General features: G+C 44.0%; 1 protein-coding gene across 5 annotated transcripts in view; it reads left to right on the top strand.

Moving 5' to 3' along the window:
- The window catches only part of EIF2AK4 (eukaryotic translation initiation factor 2 alpha kinase 4), a 79,172-nt gene that overhangs the window by 14,762 nt on the left and 46,804 nt on the right, over positions 1-17,606 (top strand). For 4 of the 5 annotated variants that reach the window (XR_012803843.1, XM_075614173.1, XM_075614171.1 and 1 more), the window contains 8 exons: positions 2,836-3,009; positions 4,721-4,801; positions 5,683-5,831; positions 7,318-7,433; positions 8,616-8,773; positions 9,216-9,751; positions 11,074-11,183; positions 15,370-15,527. Coding sequence is in view for 4 of the 5 variants with exons in the window: in XM_075614173.1 (XP_075470288.1) it covers positions 2,836-3,009; positions 4,721-4,801; positions 5,683-5,831; positions 7,318-7,433; positions 8,616-8,773; positions 9,216-9,751; positions 11,074-11,183; positions 15,370-15,527 (1,482 nt within the window). In the remaining variant the exon portion in view is untranslated. The remainder of the gene's footprint in view (positions 1-2,835; positions 3,010-4,720; positions 4,802-5,682; positions 5,832-7,317; positions 7,434-8,615; positions 8,774-9,215; positions 9,752-11,073; positions 11,184-15,369; positions 15,528-17,606) is intronic. The other variant, XM_075614172.1, reaches the window with a different exon arrangement.

Here is a 17,606-nt window from a genome sequence, read left to right as displayed (position 1 = left end):
TTTAAGCTGCATATACTGGAGTGTGTGTGTATTCGGGATATCATATTCTCCGCTTAAAACAGAGAATGGCTTAAGTCTGCCCCCTTTTTGCATGCTACCAATAGAAGATAACCCTTTTTCTTCCCATCTTTTATGGGGAGGTTGGGGGGGGGAGGGGTAGGGTCTGCCTTGCTCCTGGTCTGTTGGGCGCGCCTCTGCCTCCGTCGATCGGGTCTTGCGGTGGAGCGTCTCCCCCCCCCCGTCCCCCGCCGCCCGTTCGGTCTGCCGAGCCGCGGATCAGCCTATTCTGCCGATCTGGCGGCCATCTTGGATCCTTTGCAGCGTGGGATCTCACGAGCTGCGGTGGTGGCTGCGGGTGATTATCCGGCGTAGAGAGCTCCCGGAGCTGCCTGCAGGACCGGGGACTCGTGTGTGGGGTTATGCTTCGGGGTTTGAGGCTTTTTGGAGGGTCCAGCTCGGCCGGGTGAGCGGTGTCCCTGCTCCTTTCACCGGAGCTGAGCGAGCCTGCGACCGCTCTGCTCTGTATCTTGGTCACGCCCCACAACCCAATTTTTAATGAAATAATTATTGGTTAATATGGTGCTAATTCCAAATATCGCAGCAATCTTATTTGTTAATAATGTCACATTTTACTGCAGCCGTATATTGCCCTTTATTGAATCCAACTCTCTTCCTCGCCTACTGATTGATCAGCTGTGTGATCTGCCTGTAACTTGGCTAGTGTTGGAACATGCAGGGCGCTTTTCCTTGTTAAAATGTTCTTCAGTAATTAGCTACCATCTGTCCACATCATTCCTAATGAACTGATGCATATTTGATACATCCAAAGCCAAGTCACAGTATGTAATGGTAAAATCATAAAATGTGAATGTCTTTCACAAACATCCGCCAGCATAACTTTCACCTACTCATAAGCAACTCTAAAAAGATCAATAGATGAGATTAGGGATTTTCCACAAGGTACATTTAAAATGAGGATTTTGAGTCATTTTTTTTAGAAGATTTTGTTTAAAAATAAATAAAAATGAAGTTGGTTCTGTAGTTATGGAAAGAAGAAAGGTAGCGCTATATTCTTAACAGAAACAAAAATCTGCTGGCTGCCTATGATATAACTCTGACCCCTGGTCAGACAAATGGATAGAAAAAAGAGGTTATATCTTTGGCGCTCTGCACTAGTAACAAACTGTAGGCTTGAATAAATAAATAATAATATTATACAGCCAGTATCAGTGGTGTGGCCCGTCCAATGAGGTGCTCCACGGGAAGATGATTGTACATGAAAAGATAATGAAAAATCATAGCATAATACTGCGAAGGACAACAGACCAACATATAGCAGCCACTTACACATAAAACAAATGCTGAGAAGAACAGGTGACAGTTAGTAATACAAAAACATTTAATTAAGACACATCATGAATAAAATACATATAAAAAAAATATAAAAAAGGTCCCAACTGGACACTCATACTCTGGTGAAAATACCTGCTTACCGAAGGCAAGGAGGTATCAGGCGGGGGATATATCAAAGAGTATCCCCTCTTATGGATGATCAGCTGCTGGCTTTGGCGCCTGCTCCTGGGCGTGGAGCCCTCCTGTACGTACGGTGGGCAGACCTCTCCAGTGGCATTCACCTCCGTCTCCGGTCCAATCTGCGCATGTGCAGTGGCAGCTGTGAGATCGTGGCCACAGATTCGTCTGGCCCAGGCTCCGCCGAGTGGTGTGATGGATAGAGGCAGATTCGCTACTAATCTGAGTGTCAGGCTGCAACATTGATCCTCCAGCGGGGATATAAAATGAGTCAGATGTAGAGTGTCACGCAGGACCACCCTACGCGTTTCGGAAGTCGTGCTTCCTTCCTCAGGGGTGCAAAAATAATCATCATTATTTTTGCATCATCATTTATTTTGGACCGGAGACGGAGGTGAATGCCACAGCCTGGAGAGGTCTGCCCACCATACGTACAGGAGGGCTCCACGCCCAGGAGCAGACACCAAAGCCAGCAGCTGATCATCCATAAGAGGGGATACTCTTTGATATATCCACCGCCTGATACCTCCTTGCCTTCGGTAAGCAGGTATTTTCACCAGAGTATGAGTGTCCAGTTGGGACCTTTTTTATATGTTTTTTTATATGTATTTTATTCATGATGTGTCTTAATTAAATGTTTTTGTATTACTAACTGTCACCAGTTGTTCTCAGCATTTGTTTTATGTGTAAGTGTCTGCTATATGTTGGTCTGTTGTCCTTCGCAGTATTATGCTATGATTTTTCATTATCTTTTCATGTACAATCATCTTCACGTGGAGCACCTCATTGGACGGGCCACAGCACTGATACTGGTTGTATAATATTATTATTTATTTATTCAAGCCTACAGTTTGTTACTAGTGCAGAGCGCCAAAGATATAACCCCTTTTTTTTCTATCCACTGGTTCTGTAGTTATGGTGTAGGGCAGGGGTGCTCAACTCCAGTGCTCAAGACCCCCAACAAGTCGGGTTTTCTGGATAGCCGTGCTTCAGCACAGGTCTGAGCCATTGATTGAGCCACCTGTGCTGAAGCAGGGATATCCTTGAAACCTGAACTGTTGGGGGATGTTGAGGACTGGAGTTGAGTGCCCCTGGTGTAAGAACGACTTGTTAACCTTTAAGAGGTTATTCATTGAACAGTGTTAGCAATCATCTACAACTACTCTGGTATTAGGCTGTTAATCAGCGCTAATGGCATCTGCTATTAATCCCCTAATGGTCCTATATTCATCAGAGTGCGGTTATGTGAGGATAATTCTGTAATATTTTGCTGACTGTTTCTTCTCAATGTCTGTATCCATGAAGGTGATGATATATGAGCTTGCAGACCACGTGCAGGTTTTCTTAACTGAAAATAACCACCCGCCTTCCAAATCGTTTCACGAGGAGATGTTAGAAAACCTGCAAAAGCAGCAGGAGATAATCGCTCTCCAAGAACAGCAGCGGATTCAGGAGAGAAAAAGGGAAGAGGCGCAGATGGTAAGTTAAAGGTGGGAAAGGGAGAACCCTTCAGAACTGCTCTATATAATGTTTTGCCGCGTAGGCAACCTGAAATGCGTGAACTGGAAATAAATATAACATAGTGCACGGGTGGCCAACTCCAGTCCTCAGGTGCCACCAGCAGGTCAGTTTTTAGGATATCCCTGCTTCAGCACAGGTGGCTCAGACAATGACAGCCACCGATTAAGCCATCTGCGCTGAAACAGGTATATCCTGAAAACCTGACTTGTTGGTGGCCCTTGAGGACTGGAGTTGGCTACCCGTGACATAGTGGTACTCCACGCCTCTATGTACCATTGAAAACAGGGATCAGCAAAGAGAATAGATGTGTACTCGGTGCGGTTACGCATGCTAGGCCAGGGATCACCATAGCATCCGTGCACAGTCCCAAAATGCCCATACACACTGAAGCCAAAAGGTGTCCAGTTGCCACTGTTGTTCAATGAATAAGTTCTGCTGTTCCTGAATGTGGAACCCTGTATATCTTAGGAGTGCAAAAGGTGTGTCTGAGCAGACGTTTATAAAGTACCTAGGTGGCTTCAACATGTCACCCAGTGTTTCTGGCTAGAAGCACAAACCTCGAATTTTATGGTAGATGAGAACCTCTTGGCCCTACTAGTTTGCCCATTCTCCTGTCTGCTGTGATTATTTCATACTTGACTTTCTTTCACTTTTTAGACTATCCTTGTGTCTATCCCAAGCATATCTGAATTCTCCTCTTGTATTAGCCTCAACCACCTCCGTGTGCAGGTTTTTTCATTAAGCTACCAACCTTCCTATGAACAAGTACTTCCTCGTATGTCACCTGAGCCTCCACCGTTTAGCTTCAGTGTTCCTCGTATGTCACCTGAGCCTCCACCCTCTCACTTCAGTGTTTCTCGTATGTCACCTGAGCCTCCACCTCTTAGCTTCAGTGTTCCTCGTATGTCACCTGAGCCTCCACCCTCTCACTTCAGTGTTTCTCGTATGTCACCTGAGCCTCCACCCTCTCACTTCAGTGTTCCTCGTATGTCACCTGAGCCTCCACCCTCTCACTTCAGTGTTCCTCGTATGTCACCTGAGCCTCCACCCTCTCACTTCAGAGCACGGCCTCTTGTTCCAACACTTCTCTTTCTCTATAATATGCTTCTGTACCTTTTTGTATAACCCAGTTCTTCTTAACACAGCATTGATTGAAGCATAAGGCCGCGTCCATGCTGAGTGTGACCGCGCGGGTGATTGCACGAGCGATCAAACACATTGAGGTGTATGATCACGCCCACAGTGCGCACGTGAGCGTTGGTTCGGCTGTTTTTTCGTGAGACAAATTTTTTTTTGTCTTTGTCTCACGACGGCCGGGTCACGTGACCGGTTCAGCCGATGAGGGCGAACCAGCTCCGTGACGTCATCGCCACACCTCTAACACGCTTCCCCTTCGCGAGGATCTGTAGTCCGCAGATCGCTTGGCTGACTGGTGCGTGTGGGACCATGCTCTCCTCGCTATGTCAAGCAAATACTTATTTTTTTTTTCTAGTAGTTAAGTAAAGTTTGAATAAAACATACAATGCTGCTTAATCTCCTTTTCTTTAGTTTAAGCCCTCCCATGTTTCCTCTGCATTTCCTTGGCATAGGATCCTTGTACAGGTTTTCTGTGCCCGATTTGTATTTGTAGCAGAATATACTGTACATAGACTTTCCGCTTGCATTTCAGCAGCGTGAAATCCTTGATGAAATCCAGAGACGGGAAGAGGAGAAGAAAGAAGAGAAAAGGAGGAAGGAAATGGCAAAGCAGGTAATACATACGGAAAGACTCATAAATATTATGCAAACAGAAAACTAGATTTTCACAAATTCACACTTTTTTTTTTTTTTGAGTGACATTAGGAAAGCAACTAAAATTTGCGTTGACATTTCATTGTAAAGAATTTTACTGCATTCCTTCAAACTGTTCCACCAAGGAAAATACAGCCTCGTGGTGAAGCATCACGCGAGTGTCCGGCACGAATTACCGAGGTCCCGTATTCTTCTACACTGCAATGAAACTGATTGTTAGGGGAGAGAGCGGGGCCTCTAACAGAGCAATCCTCCTCCATCGCAACGTCACATGGCGATGCATTGCCCTGACAATGCGCCGACATGCGACACAGCGACGTCATATCGCCGCGAGATGAGAGCTGGCAGGTAAATGCCTTCATTTTGTGCCCGCGTGCCCCTTACGGCATAGTTATTTCACTGCCTAAGATACTAACCGGAGAAGGTGCCACCCGTTACTTTCTGGTGGTTAAATCCCCCGGTCATGCGGGCCAATTGGAAGCTGCAAGCGATGACGTTTGCGTTTTCCTTTTGGCCGGCGTAACGTGGGAAACTTCAATGCCGCCTTGTTCATTTTGGAGGTGATGTTACCGGCACCACTTTCCCCGGTAAGTATCTCTAGAACCAGGAGGTCCCCGCAGCTGAAATTAACACAGTTCAGTCCGAAGTCCCCCTGCTTCCTAGCTATGAAAAAAAGGGTTAGGCTAAAAGAAAGAACACCAGGCGAAAATGCTCCTTTGCGTTACAAGAGAAGCTGAAACCTTTAATTACATTTCTACAAGGAGAAAAATATATAGAAGTTTCACACCACACAGCAATGTGAGAAGCAAATGTTATTTTTGATTTCTATTCTTTATATAGGAGCGGCTTGAAAATGCCAACCTAACTTGCCAGGAAAATTCGAGCAAGGGTAATAATGGAGGATGCAAAACGCCAACAAGTACAAACGGTGCTTTTGCAGATCAGGGAGGAAACAACCGAAGTCGCCCACATTCCGCCGGGCGCTCAAGGTATGAGGAAAAACATATTGCACGTCGGTAAATTATAGTGAACAGTGTTTTCAAAACCCCGTTGGCTTCTTCCTCTAGCACTGTGTGAAGATAACACCTGCTACATCTGCGGGTGCAATCGCACTCTGGTGCGCGCCTATAGCTGACATAGTGCGGTAGCCCAGACCCTTCTCCACACTCTTCTAATGCCGTTACAATGGCGTCTGCTGCCGCTGCAACGTGCCAGTTGGAGCAATAACGGCTGCTACATCTTTGTATGTCATTTTGAAAGCGCTTTACAGTAACATTTGTATAAGAGCGGAACGCTCATGTTTGTCCCCTAAAAACGCCTCCACTGATTGTATGTTGCTCCAGGAGCATGTTGGCTGCTAGAAGTCTGACCAGCAAGGACCCCCCATTCTGGTTGCCTGTGATGATTAAATAATGTACATACAGGTGTTGGCATACATGTACATAGTTCTGTGTTTACGCAGCATTTCATTTGGAATGATTTTCAGATGCGTGTATGTCTCGCATCCCTGTCCACTAATCTCTGCGTTTCAGTTTGGCGCCATCCTACATGTAAAAGTCACATCTGGTGCTTGCGGCTTTGATCTTTGTATTTTAGCGGAGCTACAAATCCCACAATGCATATGGCAAGAAGTAAAAATACCAAGACTGGCCAAGACTGTTCTAAAAACATGGAGGGGTTATTCCTTAAACTGCGATAGTGCCGATCAGGGCACAATTACACAAATGTTTTAATGGGAGTCTTCATGCAATAGAGCCCTGATTGACATGGTTGCAGTTTAATGAATAACCCCGGTATTGTCCATCAGCGTGTTTGCTTTTAACCCTTTGTGTGTGGGAGGGTAGGCGGCACCAGCACGCTACAACCCCTCCAGCACATCGCGGTCATGTGACTGCTCTTCAGAGCGATCACATGATTGCGACATCACTGACGCGAGCGCAGGAGGAGGAGTCTTCTGGCTTGATTACGTTTAATGCTCAAACAGGAACACATAACCTGATCTCCCCATTAAAACAAGCTGGCAGCCCATGACGTAGCATCAAGTGGCATCAGATAAAAGTCCCAGTTTTAGGGGGCTATTAATTGGCGTGTGAAATACATATAATTTTTATCTATCTATTTATCTATCTATATATATATATCACTTTTTCCTCCAGAACAAAAACCGTGTTGTACGTAATAGTATGTAGTCCCATCGCAGTGTTAACTGAATTTAAAAGTAAATAGCCGTTAGTGTGGGTTTGGGGTGAAAAAACTTGTATTGGATACCAGTGAAGCACAGCGAAAGTGTCCCTGACATACCAAGTTCTCCTACTTCAAAGACCAGTGTCTTCTGCACATAGCCTGGAACATTATGTTTGAAAATCTCAAGTGTTGGGTCATTTAATAAAAGTTCACAAGGAACTGAAATATGTTTCTTTTGTTACATCTGAAATTGTATTCTAATGACAACCAACCCAACGCATTGCTTCTAAGGCGAGATCGTCAGTATTCGGCGTGTAGCAACGATGATACTGCGGTACCCTACAAAGTGTTGACGTTTGATGTTGGATGCAGCTGTCCGCTTGTGGTGCACAGAGGAAAGTGTGTTGGTGAGTATGTTCATGAAACCACACGCAGGTAGCAGGAGCTGATATTTCATAGAGTTAACAATGCGCACATCCTAGGCAAGTCTGCTTAAAAATGTACAGCAATGACACTTTAATATGAGAACCGGATTCTTCATACCCAGAGTTGAGTGATTCATTCATATTTTATTTCTATTGCTTTCCTTTTATGAAAGTATTTAATTTGCTGTCCCAGTCTCTTTTAGGGGCTTACTCTATATCCACCAAAGATATCCGGTTGAAATTCTCCATTAAAGTCTATGGGGAATTTTGACCGAAAACTACCCTTCCGGCCTCTGGCGGATATATAATAAAGGCCTTTAGTCTCCCACTACATTATATTTTTACTCATTGTCTGTTGCTCTTTCTTTCTATCTGTCAGGCTAGACCACCTCCACCTTGTTCTGTGCTTTCTTGCCTTTATTTTGCTTTGGCCTCTCTTGACTGTCACGTTTGAGCATTTGGAGACCGTAGGTTCTGACAATGAGATCAAGTGTTTCCTTTAACTTTAGCCAACACTGCGTGCAAGTCACCCAGGTATAGCCTAGGTGTCTTCTGGCTTCAGATGCTGTCTGATAGCCACGGGATTGACAGGCTGATTTTTACTTTGGGGGGCATCGTATCAGAGTGAGACTGCTGATCCCATTGTATTTTATTCTAACATGCTGGTTTGAATTTATTACCATGTCAGGGCGATACTTGCCACACTGTGATTTTTGTTGTTGTTGAGAAAATACAAAAACAATATTATACCACCTCCCGTAATCGTTCCTTCTTTATCCATGCGCGCGCCTGCATGGTTCTCCCTCACACAGATACTGATCTGCACAGACACACTCTCCAGTGAGGACCCGGGCCGGAGGTGCAACCACGTCCGATCTGATGCCCGGGGTGTCGGTATCTGCAACTGCACTTTCCTCTCTTAACCCCTTTAGTGCCCTAATGACCCCAGGACCCTTATGATATACACCGTACGTCATTGGCCTCTGCTAGGTTTTTGTGGACTGCACACAATCTTCGCGCCCTGGGGGGGGGGCGTGGGGATATAGTATTGCTGCTTTAATTGACGTTGGTATGCAGCCTAAATGCTTCTGCTTCACACAGTATTATCTGTATTATTTCATACCTTATTCAATTTCCCTAATGTATAGATATTTGTAATTGCAGGAAAGGACGAGCAGCTGGGTAAATCCATTTACAATGGTTTGGAAATAGTGTCTGGAAATTTTGTCATAATATACGAATGGGTCGTAGAGTGGCAGAAAAAGATGGGAACGTTTCTTACTAACGAAGAGAGAGAGAAGGTCGAGAAATGTAAAAGAAAGGTATTGTGTGTGTGTGTGTGTGTGTGTGTGTGTGTCATTTTCCATGTCCCCTGTGGAAGTAAAGGGCCCTTTACGGTATAAATGGAGCCGGGAACGCACCAGAGAGGGTTTCTCTTTGTGTTTATGTAGACAGATTGTTGCCCCAGACACTTTTCTCTCTCGCCGTAGCTGGATATTTAAGAGCTGTCTTTGTTCACTCTGTACTGAGGGAATTTCAGCAGCGTTTGGTCTATTTCTTCATGTAAAGTATATATGACAATGAATGCCTAGATATAATTCAAATATATTGTAAACCTCCCAGGCTATGTACCAAGTTGTAATAACACCATTCTTCTGTTTGATAAGCTGTTAGCTGAAAGAAAAAGAAAATAGCTGTGTGTTAAAGAACAATTTTCTCTGAGTTGACTCTTAGACGCCTAAAAGCTCTTTTCCCCATCCACAGATTCAGGGCACAGAAACGGAATTTAATTCCCTCATTAAACTGAGCCATCCTAACATAGTGCATTATCTTGCAATGCAAATTAAAGAGCGAGAAGATTCCATTTCGGTCGTAATTGTAGCAGAACACATCAACGGGTCAAAGCTTTCCAGCTTCCTTGGACAGGAAGTTCCGGTTCCCGTGGACCAGCTACGTCATTATGCTGCTCAGCTTTTGTCGGCTCTAGACTATTTGCACAGCAATTCAGTGGTGCACAAAGTCCTGTGCGCTTCCAGTGTCTTGGTGACCAGCGGCGCGAGCGTAAAGTTAACGGATTACAGCCTTTCCAAACGCCTCGCCGACATCTGCAAGGAGGATGTTTTTGAACAGACCAAAGTCCGCTTCAGTGAGGATGCTCTGCCGAGTAAAGCCGGGAAGAAGGGGGATATATGGAAGCTCGGTTTGTTGCTGCTTTCGCTTAGTCAGGGAAAAGTAACCAAGGAATATCCAGTAAAGGTGCCCACGAACCTGCCTGGTGATTTCCAAGATTTCCTGGAAAAGTAAGTGTGCTTTCCATGGCTGAGTGCCCTCGCTGCCCTACTTCCATATTACTAGAGATGGCCAAACCCTGCGTCAGAGTTTCTGAACGTAGCCAATTTAGGACAATTCACGGGTGTCAAGAAAAGTCGAAGTTTGATCCAAGTTCACAAAATCTCCAGCACAGATTTTCCCAAGCAAACCCATGTGATTTAGCAAATATTATGGACTTTGCTACTCTTGGTGGCTTATTCTATATCTGCCGAAGCAACCGATCGGCACATTTTCGGCTAAAAATTCCCTTCTATTTCAATGGGGATTCGTGGCAGAAAACGGCCCGAACGGAATGTAATTTGTCCCCTTCGTGAATCCCTAAATATTTGTATAAGCAAAAATTAGAAGAAATCTGGGTCGCACAATTTTGCGAACGTCAACATTTTTTTTTTTTTTTTTGCCAAACGTTTGAAAAATAGATAAATAACTGGAACTTTTGTATAGGTCATCTCTACATGTGGCACTTCTTTTTATACCATTTGCCAACACATTTCATGATTTAACTTCCTTATTTATAAAGAAGTGTTTTCCTTCGTCAAAATCAAGGCATTTTTTCCTTCTTCAGGTGAACAAAGTAGCCAGTAAGTTATGATAGATCATTGTGGCTGCTGGCAACTTTACTGCTTCCAGGTTGCCACATGGAACGCTTCAGGCTTTTGCCAGTAACCAGCCGCGGTTCCCTGGTGGCCAAAACTGGAAGGAGTCCAAAGGCCGTGATATTAGATTTGAAAACGTATTCATTTTTATGCTTTTTAAGTGTACAACAGTAAATCAAGGAGTGTGACATCGAAGATCTCTTGGACCTAGACCTTTTAGAAGTTTTATTGATCATTAATGGTCTAGTACAGCGGTGCGCAAACTGGGGGGCGCGACCCCTTGGGGGGGCGCAAGATTATTTAGGGGGGGGTGCGGGCTGCGTGCGGGGAAACCTGGGGGCGGGCAGAGCTGTGCACGGGCGGCCAGAAGCTCCGTGCTGAGGCTGCTTCTATGCTCTGTCTTGCAGAGGGGGCGGGGCCTTGCTGCGGGGCCTTCCCTGCACACAGACAAGCCCTCCTCCTGTCTGTTACCCGCCCGTTTTCAGCAGCACAGCTTTTTATTATATTCACATCCAACAGTCTTCTGCAATAATTAAAATGAATAATGATTTATTTACTTATAAGTATGTAGAATTTGTAGGCGCAATGAGACAGTGCAAGCTCGTTTTGGTGCATGAGGCACAGGGAGATATATTTAAAACACGTTTTACCACTTGAAAGCCACTCTTAAGGTTGGTCCCTTTGTCTCCCACCAGATGCGTCTGCTTAGAAGACAAGGAACGATGGAGTGCTCAGCTTTTGTTAAGCCACAGCTTCATTAATCCTCCACCCCAGAAAAGTATTGAGAGTGAGGAAAGTTCCGACGGTAAGGAAAGGAACCTGTGTAGCTAAAAGAAATGTGCACGTTTCGTCAAATCAACAGTTAATCAGCCACTTCGAAAGCCGTTTGCTGTCCTAATGTACTCACCAAATGTTAATCAACTGATTCATTTGTATGCAAGATTTTATAGATCTTCTTACAGGAAAAAAGAAATTAGAGATAAGCTCTACTACCTAATAATTAAATAAGCCAATTCATTAAACCCCAAAATATTTGAACAAATATATGTACAGTATATATATCAATGGTGGTGCACCCAATGAGCAAGAACTACTATGTACCAAGAGAGAAGAAATGCAGCCACCAAAAGGCGGATGCTGCAGAAACTCATAATAGGGGCACTAAAAAATTAATATAGCAATTGACTGATATGAATATTTATTGTGAGGTCAAAAATAAACTAAAAAACATAAATAAACTGCAAATTATGGTTACAGTTCAAGCACATGTGTGCGGCAAGCCAGGAAAAAAGAAAAGTTAATAATATCAACCAACGTTGGTAAGTAATGACACAAACATAGATTTGCAGTGGAAACGGTGGGTTGGTCAGCGCACGGGTTTTTTGCTCACAAGATGAAAAGAGAGGATAAAGAACACGTGATTAGTGTTTAATTAGCCAAACAGTACATTAAGCAGTAATAGAGGGTTGTCTACTACAGTTTTTAATAATAAAATGCTTGAATAAAAACCTTGAATGAAAACTTTTCATATGTTTAAAAATGGTGTTTTGTGATTAATTAAAATAATCTAAGGTGGGGGTAGTGGGATAAAAAAGGGGGGGTAAGAGCGGGTGATTTAAGGGCTTTAATATAGCCTGCTGTCTGATAGGGGTAGTAGTGCTGATTAGCAGAATATGGGGGGCAGTCTTATTTTATCAAAATGCTGCCAGAAGCAATGATTCGCTTCCTCCCCCTCTCAATGGAGGCAGTATGCAAGTGACTTATCTCCCGGGTGCCCAATTCAGAAGAAAAAAGGGCCGAACACGGTGAATAAGTAAAATAGAGTTTATTAAGTGCAAAAAAAACCGGCAAACAAGAATAACACTCACGATACAGCTTGGGCAACAGCCCAGCTTCAGCCCGATCGTCCGTTCACGCTCCTCCGACCGGTGTGCTTCCCGTGATCGCGTCCGATGGCGGGACCGGAAGGGGAGGGCTTACTGGATGTCAGCAGGCTGGCTGGGTCCTCCAGGCAATGGGCTCCGGCAGGGAACTACGCGTTTCGCAGTGATGCTTCGTCTTCTGAATTGGGCACCCGGGAGATAAGTCACTTGCATACTGCCTCCATTGAGAGGGGGAGGAAGCGAATCATTGCTTCTGGCAGCATTTTGATAAAATAAGACTGCCCCCCATATTCTGCTAATCAGCACTACTACCCCTATCAGACAGCAGGCTATATTAAAGCCCTTCAATCACCCGCTCTTACCCCCCCTTTTTTATCCCACTACCCCCACCTTAGATTATTTTAATTAATCACAAAACACCATTTTTAAACATATGAAAAGTTTTCATTCAAGGTTTTTATTCAAGCATTTTATTATTAAAAACTGTAGTAGACAACCCTCTATTACTGCTTAATGTACTGTTTGGCTAATTAAACACTAATCACGTGTTCTTTATCCTCTCTTTTCATCTTGTGAGCAAAAAATCCGTGCGCTGACCAACCCACCGTTTCCACTGCAATTCTAAGAAGATTTCGGGCTTTATCTTCTCTACAGGTCCAGCTGCAGAAAACAACAAAGGGCAAGTATACACTACCCTTTATTTGGTTACACATCACAAAACAGGCTGCATCACAAGCCTAAAAAGCAAGGGAGCGCCCCAGCCTCTATTCTTTTTGTCACAAACATAGATTTGGCAGATGTTACTGTTGTCTCAGTGATCCCACACCACAGGAAGGGGTTAATAATTAGTCCCTTCTAAGTGAGGAGATCACCATCCAGCTGGAAGCAGACAATCAAAACTAAACATAGTGGAAGATACAGATTACCACAGATGAGGGTAGAAAATCTACCATGGTATCAAATGCCACAATGTTGCAAAGGGATTTAAAGGAAACCATCTGTTGTATACAATGTATTTATTTCCCTCTGTCCATGAATGTCCCTGTTGTAATGAACTTGCATAAATGCACATATGAGAAAAGATGTAGCAGAAAAAACTAGATCTATTATAAATCTACAGTGACTAAGATGTTAAACACTTGCCAGGGAACTACTAGTTAAACTACTTATGGCCTTCCATATAATTCCCACTCAATATTAGTGATACTATCTCAGACCTAGATAATTGCAGCATTCAAACTATCCACTGTTTAAATACTAAGGGTATCCATGATTCCAATCAGATACACCTCGAGCTGCTCACTGTAGCATATAACACGCACATGTTGTTCATAATTAGCAGTACACTCCGCTACATGCAGGCATAATACTCGCCAAACCGTTGGGTAAAAAGTTCAGCGTTACCCGAAAAATGCAGCAGCCAGTCCCAGGTATACAAAAGATTTTTTCACCCCCCATCAGTGGGGAGGAAAAACTGTCAGCTGTTAAACGCCTCCGCATGCGGTTCCACCGACTGCAGGGGATCACCGTCCAGCAGCAGCGCGCCGCTCCATCAACCACAAGGCATACAGGATATGCGTCTGGATTTAAGAGCACCACGGCAGACGCAGGATCCCCAGAAGCTTGCCAACCGATCAAGGATGCAGAGAAAAAGACGCCCAACGCGGCGTTTCGCGAGGTGCTTCGTCAGTTGGACATGTCATTTGGAAAAGAGGGCGAGTCTGACTTTAAGATTGCAATGCAATTAAACTCCACGTGGAAATGCTGTCATTCTTTGGTGGGTAACAGGCAGTTTGGGGGCCGCATGTAGCCCTCCAGGGCTTCTCATTGGACCCACAAACTCTCTCAACTGTTCTCCCTGCCATGCAGAGGGGGAGCGGGTTTGTTACTGCCCCGGATCAGAGCTCCCACAGCTGCCTAATGACAGTACGCAGATATATACTGGGGCCAGTCCTTTTCTATGGTAATCATACTTGCCCTGTGGGAGACACTATTCATCAGCGCACCATCATTAAGTAGCTGACTGGAGGGGGCACAGAAAAGGTCCTACCCTCATCTTGAAGGTCCCTTCTGCCAGGGATAGAAAGGCAAAGGTCAAGTCCACCTCCATGTCACACACTCCTCACACGTGTGTGAGACATGTGGCCCTTTTTGAGGGTTCAAGGGCTGCACAAACTGGACACCACTGCTGTATCTGATGTTTGTAAGGGTGATTCTGCTGAACTTTGGATGCCACTTGTGGGAGTAATAAGGCCTCGGACATGGTGCCTCGGGCCGCGCTGATCCGCGCTCCTGCTCTGCCTCGCCTGCCAGAACACAAAAAAGCTCCAGTTTGAGCAGGCGAGGCAGAGCAGGAGCGCGGATCAGCGCGGCCCGAGGCACCATGTCCGAGGCCTTATTACTCCCACAAGTGGCATCCAAAGTTCAGCAGAATCACCCTTACAAACATCAGATACAGCAGTGGTGTCCAGTTTGTGCAGCCCTTGAACCCTCAAAAAGGGCCACATGTCTCACACACGTGTGAGGAGTGTGTGACATGGAGGTGGACTTGACCTTTGCCTTTCTATCCCTGGCAGAAGGGACCTTCAAGATGAGGGTAGGACCTTTTCTGTGCCCCCTCCAGTCAGCTACTTAATGATGGTGCGCTGATGAATGAGCGTGCTTTGGGGGCGGAATGGAGGCAAGACGGGCTAGTCCCTCGCTCCCATTGGATGTGAGCGGTCACGTGACCGCTCCTCCGCTCCCCTGAGCGGCAAATTTTAAACTTGTCTGCTCAAAATATCTGGTCCTCCGCATGCATGCGGAAGCGGCTGCTAAAGCCGCGCTGATGACAGATGCAGGGAAAAGTGCATCTGCTCAGCACGGCTCAGCACAGCCTGCTCTACTATGTCCCAGGCCTAAGAGACCTGGTATTTTAACAGTACGGGGATAGTGAAGTCAGTGTGAGCAACTGATGTGTGTAAGGGGTGAGTTTGAAAATAAAGTGCCACCCTCACAATAAAAGTTTGGTATTTCTTTCTGGAGTTCAGTAAAACCTAAAAAAGATTTACAAATATATATTTTTATCTTAATTTGCTGAACTTGTAGTAATTAAAATAATGTGTTCAGTTTTTACAGAAGAGGATTGCACGGAGACTGTCATACCCAGCACTTCCATATCAAATGCTTCCTTCCATACAGAATTGCAGAGGCAATTTTCTCGTTACTACAATGAGTTTGAAGAATTACAAATGCTTGGAAGAGGTGCGTTTGGAGCGGTTATTAAGGTAATTCTTAGTAGTCCGTAGTAATCCGAAAATGTCTCTCTTATTCTGATTACATCAGATGATAGGATTATAACGCTAACCTCCAAGAAAAGCACAGCTATATGCGAGTCATTTATTCCAATCTCTCATTAGTGATGTATACATTGGTCTGGACACTAGCAAGTGCTCAATCCTTACTTCAGTGCTAAGTGGGATTGTTCCAGTTTTTACATCAAGGGTGGAAGACTCTAGTGCTTATTATTGAATTACCGGAAGGGTACATCATTGAATGCCGTTATGTCTATGCTAATTCAGCTATATCTATTCTGTGTTTAGAGCATCACACAAGTGTGTTTTTTCTATGTATTGATAGGCTTATAAAGCCTAACATAAAGGAACAACTAGACAAATAGTTTAAAAAGTGTAAACTGAACAAACAGCATTAGCTCTGTATGTAGTATGTCAAAATACTATGAAACAGGATGAACAGATAACAATTTCTTCTAAAGAGAATATCACAGTTGAACTAAATATGAATCAATGCAGGCAGAAATCCTCGTGGAAAAAGTGAAGCACAGCCGGTCCAAGAGGAAAACAATCCGGGGCTAAGCGAATGAATTAAAAATATTCTTTATTGGGGGTGCACAGCATGGTGGCGCAGGGGATATGCCTCTGACATGTTTCGCGCTGAGATAGCGCTTCCTCAAAGAGTATTTTTCCACGAGGATTTCTGTCTGCATTGTATACCAGCTGGATGCACGCCTCTGGGACGGCATTCAAACAACACTCATGTGAGTAAGAACTACATCATTATATCACTGGATATTCATATCTTGCTCTAAGGTTGCTGCCAGATAGAGAGACCTGCTGTTCACACTGATGTTCATGTACACCGGTTAGTTCAGATTAGGTTTTTGTTACACCATTGGCAGCAGTTAACCTGTTAATGAGCTCTGCAATCAAGACACTCCTAGTTGTTTGTGCTTACTTACCTATCCCAGGGTCCGCTTAAGCTTGCTTATTCACTTATGACTATCAGATCTCACACTTTGATGCACTTGGTTTGGAGGACATTCTTCCTACAGTCTCTAAATATGAATCAATGTTTCGTTGTTGTCATTTAGAACAAACAAATGCAGTCCCACAGACAGAAACTGATTTACAAATGTTGGGAGTTAAAGTTATCAATAGGTACCGGTAGTTAAAATAACAGCGAATCACTGACACTGAGAGTACCAGTTTTTCTGCATTATTTCAGGTATGACACACTTAGCAGCTTCTATAAAAATATAAATCACAGTGGTGAGAATGGCTAACCTTGCCTTGTTCCTTTTCCATAAACTGCTGCAATTTTGATTTGTGGGCTGGCACGAAAGCCTTGGGATTCAAATATAGGAATTGATTAGGTCAGCCAATAGCCCCCACAACTATTAATGTATACCAAGAGTAATTCACTAAGAGCAGTTGCTGTTATTGCACTATACAAATTATTGTGTGTATGTATGTATGTATGTATGCATGTATACACACATACCTAATAATAGGGTATTTATAAGACCAATGGAATATACTCTAAGGTAGAGAGACTGGTCGGTGCTCTGAGATACAAGCAAATATAGCACAAAAAAAGAACAGTCTCGATAATGAGCACTCAAAATATCCCTAGAAAATATTAACTTTAATGTAATCCAATTATAACAAATTAAAACATAATTAAAACCAATAAAGCGGTACCCCAAAGTGGACAAGGTAAGATCTAAACCTTTCCAAGCAAAGAGGGAGCTGTTGATTTGCGATCTGATTGTTTGTGCGGTGACATACATTTACACTGCCTGATTATATCGGCTACACTTATTCAAAGAAGTTGGGACTTTGTTACCATCTTGGAGACCTTCCGTTGATATATTGTATATTTCTATTGAAAGAATTTTTTCAGATCCACTGATTTGCACCCTATTTTCATATTGTTTGGTCATACGGTATATGTGTTAACCTTAATGTGAGGTTAGGAATTGTGAGGCAGCATTTAATGGTCTTTAATTACATATTGTGATATTGTTGCACACCTAATTTGCTTCTGCATATGTATGTATATATTTC

The sequence above is a fragment of the Ascaphus truei genome, chromosome 9 (assembly GCF_040206685.1).
Source record: "Ascaphus truei isolate aAscTru1 chromosome 9, aAscTru1.hap1, whole genome shotgun sequence".
In the NCBI taxonomy this organism is placed as follows: Eukaryota; Metazoa; Chordata; class Amphibia; order Anura; family Ascaphidae; genus Ascaphus; species Ascaphus truei.
Note: the sequence above shows the minus strand (reverse complement) of the source record. Positions and strands in the feature narration are given on the sequence as shown.